Below are 7,567 nucleotides of genomic sequence, written 5' to 3' on the forward strand. Positions count from 1 at the left end.
GGCCGCAGATGGCCCGCGGGCCGCGAGTTTGAGACCCCTGCTCTAGATCAACATGAACCTCATAGATGTGTGTGGGGACTGAGGAGGAGCGGTGCCTCATCTTTAAAGGGAAATTTTACTAAAAACAGTGAATAATATTTTTATAACACTTTAAACATGAATTTTTATGTCAAACGTTCTTTTTTCACCAGAGATTATGTGTTTCTGCTTTGTGTCGATGCTTCCTACATGCAAAGAAAAGTCGCTGAGTCACACTTGTGTTATCAGATGCTTCTGATGGTCGCTTAGCAGAGAAAGTGCACCAACAAACATGAAAAAAACTCCATCTTTCTGTTCCACATCCTTCCATACGCTGCTATGAACAGATTTAAGGAGGCTGTTCTTCTTTCTATCTGCCAAAATAACCATTTTGCACTTTAAAAAGCAGAATTTCTAAATCAAACATCAGTAAATCCTACGTTAATCGTCACGATTTCCTGCAGAATGACACGTTTTCCCTCCTCTTTTGAGCTCAGATCTCCTCCAAACTCCATATTTGGAGATCGGCCTCAGACGTCGCTGCACTTTGGTGACATTTGACTTTTTTAAAGTTATTAAGTGAGTGAAGCATGAGAAATCCGAGTCAGCCTTGGACTCATAATACGCAGCTTGTTCCTGGAGCTTTGAGGCCACAGCGAATTAAATGAGTTCTTTGAATTTTTGAAATAAATAAAAACGATAGACCTAATCATTTTTCTCCATTTAGACGGAAAATAGTTGCTTTTATAATTCCTTAAACTCCCACATTCTGCATTTTTACACTGATAACTTTTTACTGTTTCAGTCACAAAAACAAAGTGAAAAATGTTTCAATTAATAAATATGGAAGACTCCCTCAAATGGTCATAAAACAGGACAGCTCTTTTAAGCCGTTAACTTGGAATTTTCTGTTCAAAGAACGATCAGCACGGCTCTGATAAATGACTCTTTAGAAATAAAAGTTTCACTCCTCAAATTCTTTGTCATTTTTTGCAGATTGAGATGTTTTAGAGGATTTTTACTCATGCAGTTCAAGTTAGGCCAACAAACTCACAAGAATCAATGAACTCTTGCATGGAATAAAATCCCCAAACTCCCTCTGACTCTCATGATCTCCAGAGTTCTGCTGGTTTTCACGAATCCTTTCCCGCCTGCTGCTGATTACCTGGATCAGGTGTGTTTTGCCAATAAAAAGCAGGAAATGTGGAGATGGTGGTAAAGGAGTCGGACACTCTGACTGAAGGTTGGTCCTCTGTGAGGTTTGCTCGTGTCCGGAGAAGAATTTATGTCTCATTTGTCAAATGTAAAAACTGTAAATGTTGTTTATGTAAAACAAAACTCAGTTATTTCTTAATCATTTTCCATATTACTCTTATGTCCGGGTCAATAAAGTTGTTTTTTAATCCTGTTGTTGATCTAGTCTTTTCTAATCTGGTCTCATCCTTATCCAGGTGAAATCATTCCAATAGATTCCATTTGATTCTAATCCTGTCTATGTGTTAAAGCTCTATAATTAAGAGAATATTTTCCTTTTTAACATGAAGGAAAACAAACACTTCAGTACTTTTTTTAATTAAGATAAAGAAAAACGATTTCAAACATAATCATTTCACATTCTTACTGTTTTTATCATCCGAGGATTGTGGTAAAATGAAAAAGAATTTAATCTTGATCTGAATTTTCCTGCTTTGATTTCGTTCTCGTTTAGATGACTGTAACTCTCCTTTGACCTGTTCTATCAAACGTTCTCCAAACCGTCTCCAAGTCTGCAGGAAAGTTTTACAGGAACCACATCCCTCCTCTGTCTTTACGTTGGTCATCTGTTCAATTTCAGGGTGATTTTAGTGTTTAAAGCTCATCTCTGACCCTTAACCCTGAACTCTTGACGTCTTCCAACCACCATCAACATCTCTCCAGGATTCTAAAAACCCGATTTAAGACCGGAGGAGATCTCTCCTTCATTCCAGCTGTCGCTCTCGTCTCTGGAACATCCTTCGTTGTTGTTGTGTCAGATTGACTGTTGAGGGTTTGAAATCACGTTTTTATTCAGGAGAGCTTTCAGTTGATTTTAGTTCTTGTTTTATTTGTTTTAAGGTTTATTTTGACTTTCAGTTTACAGTTTATTTGGATTTTACTCACTCTGGGATTTGGTTTGATCTTATGCCGTCTTTTGTAAAGCACTTTGAGATTACTCGAATCTATTCTATTCTATTCTATTCTATTCTATTCTATTCTATTCTATTCTATTCTATTCTATTCTATCATTTTCATATCTATTCTATTCTATTCTATTCTATTCTATTCTATTATGCTCTGTTTTGTTCTATTTTGCCCTGTTCAATTATATTCTATTCTGTTCTTTTCTAACTTATTCTATTCTACTCTATTTTACTCAATTATATTCTGTTCCCACCCAATCTATGTACCCTGTTCTATCCCATTCTTTTATTTTAATGTCTATTATATTCTAATATACTCTGTTCTGTACTTTTCTACTCTATTCTAAACTATTCTATTCTATTCTACTCTAAACTGTTCTAATCTACTCAAGCCTGTTATATTCCATCCTATTCTATTTTACTCTGTTCTCTTCAATTCTATTCTTTTCTTCCCATTCTATTCTATTCTATTCTATTATATTCTACTCTATTTAGTTCTATTCTGTTTAGTTATCATTCGATTCTATTATACTGTATTCTGTTCTGTTTAGTTCAGTTCTGTTCTGTTCTAAACTACTCTATTCTATTCTTCTCTATTCTAGTCTATTTTACTCTATTATAGTCTGTTCATACCTAATCTATTTTACTCTGTTCTGTTAGTCTCAATTCCATTCAATTCTATTCTGTTCTATTCTATTCTATTCTATTCTATTCTATTCTATTCTGTTCTGTTCTGTTCTATTCTACTCTTAAAGTAAACAAATACCACATTTTAAACATGCTATTTCAATGATTTTTTTACAAACCCAAACAGCTGACAGGTCGTCATTCTCTGTACGTCTGATTTTTAGGATCTGGACTGACTCTCTCTCTCTCTTCAAAACTGTATTTTTACCACATTGATCAAGAACCATCAGAACTACGGCTGATGTCACGAAAAAATACCGTCTCTAATGAATCCCACATTTTCACAAAGGGTCCAGTAAAAATGTGGTTCTGCCTCCCAGTTCCTGACCCAGCAGAGAGACAGAGAAGCCGGAGGACAAAGACAGAGACGGAGGTATTCAGGGAAGTGACCCGGCTGGAGGGTTCTGTGGTCTCCATGGAGATCCTTTAATCCTGTTTTCACCAGGACTGACAGGCTGGAAACTTCAGTCCCTAAAATGAGGATGTGAGCTCGTTATCACTAACAGAGAAGAAACTCTGCTTTGAAATGACGGAAGTTCAGATCAAACATTGATGAATAATACTTTTAACAGGTCTGAATTCAAATAAAAAAGTTAAAAACAGTGCTACGAGGAAAATGTCATCAGTGTGGTCTTGGAAGAGATTGACAAGATGTTCGGGACGTCCTCCAACGTGTCCCAACAGGAGCGACTCCAGCAGTAGTGACTCCAAAAGGGATCCAGTGGTTCTGGTGATGGATGGATGCTGAATTAAAGAGTTTATTTAAGATTATTAAATGTAAAAAAAAAAAAACACTAATAGACGTCTAAAAATATCCAGAATAAAGTAGTTTGGGATCTCCAGGAAATGTCTACAACACGTGTCAAAGTCACGGCCCGGGGGCCGGATCCGGCCCTCCAGGTAATTCTATCCGGCCCTCCAGATCATTTTATTTTATTGTTATTAATGACCCAATGTTATCTTGCGCTTATTTCTAACTTGTATAATTTTGACCAAATATGTTTTTATGGAGAGTAAAATATTGAAAGTTATTTAAGGTTTAAGTTGATTTATTCTGGAATAATATTCCCGCCTTTTTATTATTCATAATTATGTCAAAAAGTTACAGTTTTAAAAATTGTCGTTCTGCAACTTTTTGGACTATTTTGACATTTACTAAGATTTTTTTAGGCTATTTTGAAGTTGAGCTAATATTTCAGCTACATGCTAGCTGTTTTGGCTAACCTAAGGTTTTCTTTGTTTTTATTTTTAGGCTAATTTGGCATTTAGCTAATATTTCAGCTATCAATTTCAGCATCTTCAGTGGACAGCATTCACACTAGCATTATCACAGGTAATGGTATTAATCTAGTTCATATTTATGATAAAAAGTTATGGTTTTAAAGTTTGAAAAATGTAGTTTTAGAGTGTTCTATGAATGTTTATCCTGTTCGACCTGTGACATAAGGTGAGTTTTGGATTTTGACCCCCCGTGTGATTACGTTTCACCCCCCCCGATCTACTATATTATTTATCTAATAAACATCTTGTGTCCATTGGAATAAAAGCACAAAATCTACTAAATCAACTCAAAGACATTTCAGCACATTTTCAATCAATCAAATAACAGCAAACTTTCAGTTTTTTTGTTTTACAAGGCCATCTTTAGTCTCCATTTTTACTTCAATAAACAATATTTGCTGGGATCGCCATGGCTACAGGCGGCACGAGTTGGTGATTCACCATCATGGGAGAAGAAACAAAGACTTCTTTTTGTGCAGTCTGCAGTTTTCAAGTGAAGGAGACACCCAGAAACCGACGGTTCTGCTCTCAGTCGCGCTTCACGCTGATTCTGACTGATGTGGTCTCTGGATTCTAGATTCTGTTAACTTCTCTCAAACACTGAAGCCTCATAACCAGATTCTAACCACAACTGAAAAAGTAAAACGCTGAAATCCAGATTTAGCCAAAACGGACAAACCAGCTGCAGACAACAAGTCCGTCGGCTGACTGCATCCTGTCGCTGGAGTTAGGTGATAGATCAGCACAACCCAATCCCTGCTCTGTCTGTGACAATCCGTCTGTCCACCCTGACAGAGCCGACCCATAATGGGCTCAGGAGCAGGAATTTCCATGCTGGCAGAGAGCTTTCCTTTGGATTTCACCAGCTTGTTTATAACCGGACCACAATGTTGACCCAGTCGGGGGTCCTGGATCGGAGAGCTTCAGATTCTTTTAAATCCGGCCAACACAGAAAGCCCATATGATAATTCCTCCACCGCCGTGCTTGGGAGGTTAACCCTTTAAGACCGGAGCTCCAGTGTTTGTGTTCTTTGGTTTACTGTAACTTTTCAACCGTTAACACGAGAATTCCGGCAGATTCTGAGGGAGAAAAGCGGATCGATTTGGACTTTTGTTGTTACGTTTTTTTTAGCTGTTTTTTTAGTTTAGCTCATATTTCAGCTGCATGCTAGCTGTTTTGGCTAAATTCAGTTTTTTTTTTTTTTTTAACCTTTTTTTAGCATTCAGCTAATATTTTAGCTGGCCTTCAGCTTCAGCATTTTCAGTTATTAACTTCAACGTTTTCAGCTTTCAGCTTCAGCGTTTTTAGCTATCGATTTCAGCATTTTCAGCTATTAGCACTAGCATCCTCAGTGGCCAAATTCAGCTTACATCATTCACACTAGTATTATCAGAGATAATGCTATATATATCATAACTATGTTAAAAAGTTATGGTTTTAAAGTTTAAAAAATATAGTTTTAGAGTGTTCTAAAGTGTGGTGATAATGAACAAACATCTGTTGTTTCTATTCTATGAAACAAAATGACCCAGAGACACCAAAGAGGCTCGGTTTGAGGGTTTTGCTGACTCAGCATTGCTGCATGTTTTCCTATTAAATCTGTGAAATTCAGCAGCAATAAAGCAGCAAACGCCGTAGGGAGAGAGGTGGGACGAGGCGGGAAAAGCTTTGGGACAAGAGGACTATGACTTGTTCTTGTCATGTTTGAAACGAAGTCACAGTGGGTCTTTGAAGTCATGGGGTTGCTGGAGCCTGTCCCAGCTGTTGGGTGAAGGCGGGGTACACCCTGGACAGGTTACCATGGCACATAAACTCACACACTTTAGGACTGTGGGAGGAACCCGGATGGAACATGTAATTGCTCCACACAGAAAGGTCCCAGCTGGGATTGGAACCGCTACCTTGTCGCCGTGCAGCCCCGATCAAAAACCTGCATTCTTCAGTCACTCAGGTTCTCTCCAGATGTCATCAGTGGAATACTGCAAACATGATGGAGTTTTTACTGTCCTCACTCTGGAAGATATTTCAAAAACGTGTGACACATTTGCACAAGACCACCTCATGCGCTGATAAACCCCTTTAGCATGGTTGGGGTGGGGGCTGAGTCTCATGACTCATTAAAAAGGAGCAAAGGCTCCAAGGATGAACAAAACAAATAAAAAACTGGAGAACCAGCAAAGTTAAAGCATGAAAAAGATCAAATTTGATTCAGAAGAGTCACTTGGTTTGTGGATAAGTACGATTATTTTCAGTAATCAACCAAATTCAGTGTGAAAGAATCAGATAAACACAAATTCTTCTTTTTCTTGGATAAGAAGAGACTCTAATGCACATGTGTCAAAGTTAAGGCCCCGGGGCCGGATCTGGCCCTCCAGATCATTTTATTTTATTGATATTAATGATCCGCTGTTATCTTGCGGTCATTTCTAACTTTTATAATTTTTATAAAATATGTATTTTATGGAGAGTAAAATATTGAAAGTTATTTAAGGTTTAAGTTGATTTATTCTGAAATAATATTCCTGCCTTTTTATTATTCAGAATTATGTTAAAAAGTTACAGTTTTAAGGTTTTGAAAATTGGCATTCTGCTAGCTTTTTGGAATATTTTGGCATTTACTAATATTTTTAGGCTATTTAGAAGTTTAGCTAATATTTCAGCTACATGCTAGCTGTTTTGGCTAATTTAGGCATTTTATTTTTAATGTTTTGTTTAGGATATCTTTAAGATTAGCTACTATTTCGGCTACATATGCTAGCTATTTTGGCTAATTTAGGCTTTTTAAAAGTTTTTTAGGCTGTTTTGTAGTTAGGATAATGTTTTAGCTACATGCTAGCTGTTTAGGCTCATATAGGCTTTTATCAGTATTTTAGGATATTTTGAAGTTGAGCCTGTCAAGCAGGGAGGAACTGGGTCGCATTTTTAGAGTCTTTGGTATGAGTCGGCCTGGATTTGAACCCACAACCTTCCAATCTCAGGGCGGACACTCTTACACAAGGCCACTGAGCTGGTGAAACTACCTGTTTTGGCTAATCTAAGGGTTTTTTTTAGGCTAATTTGGCATTAAAATAAAATTCTATCTGGCTATTAATTAACTTCAGCGTTTTCAGCTTCAGCGTTTTCAGCTATCATTTTCAGCATCTTCAGCGGCCAAATTCCTCTTACAGCGTTCACACTAGCATTATTGCAGGTGTCTAGTTCCTAGTTATGTTAAAAAGTTAGTTTTAAAGTTGTAAAAATGTAGTTTTAGAGTTTTTAATAAATGTTCATCCTGTTGTGATCTAAGGAGTGTTTTGGATTTTTCCCCTCTGTGATTGAGTTTGACATTCCTGCTGTAAACAGAGGAGGAGCTCCAGCATCGGAGCCTCCACGCGTCACTCAAACCCCGCTGCTGCATTTGCATAAGGAGGAGACTATAAGC

General features: G+C 37.4%; 1 protein-coding gene across 1 annotated transcript in view; it reads left to right on the forward strand.

Moving 5' to 3' along the window:
• Window positions 1-579, forward strand: part of LOC112147728 (oxygen-regulated protein 1) — an 11,660-nt gene extending 11,081 nt beyond the window's left edge. Inside the window, exon 4 of the mRNA XM_036216247.1 lies at window positions 516-579. Within this exon, the coding sequence (XP_036072140.1) occupies window positions 516-579 (64 nt within the window). The remainder of the gene's footprint in view (window positions 1-515) is intronic.
• Window positions 580-7,567: the final 6,988 nt, after the last annotated feature.

The sequence above is a fragment of the Oryzias melastigma genome, linkage group LG17, assembly GCF_002922805.2.
Source record: "Oryzias melastigma strain HK-1 linkage group LG17, ASM292280v2, whole genome shotgun sequence".
In the NCBI taxonomy this organism is placed as follows: Eukaryota; Metazoa; Chordata; class Actinopteri; order Beloniformes; family Adrianichthyidae; genus Oryzias; species Oryzias melastigma.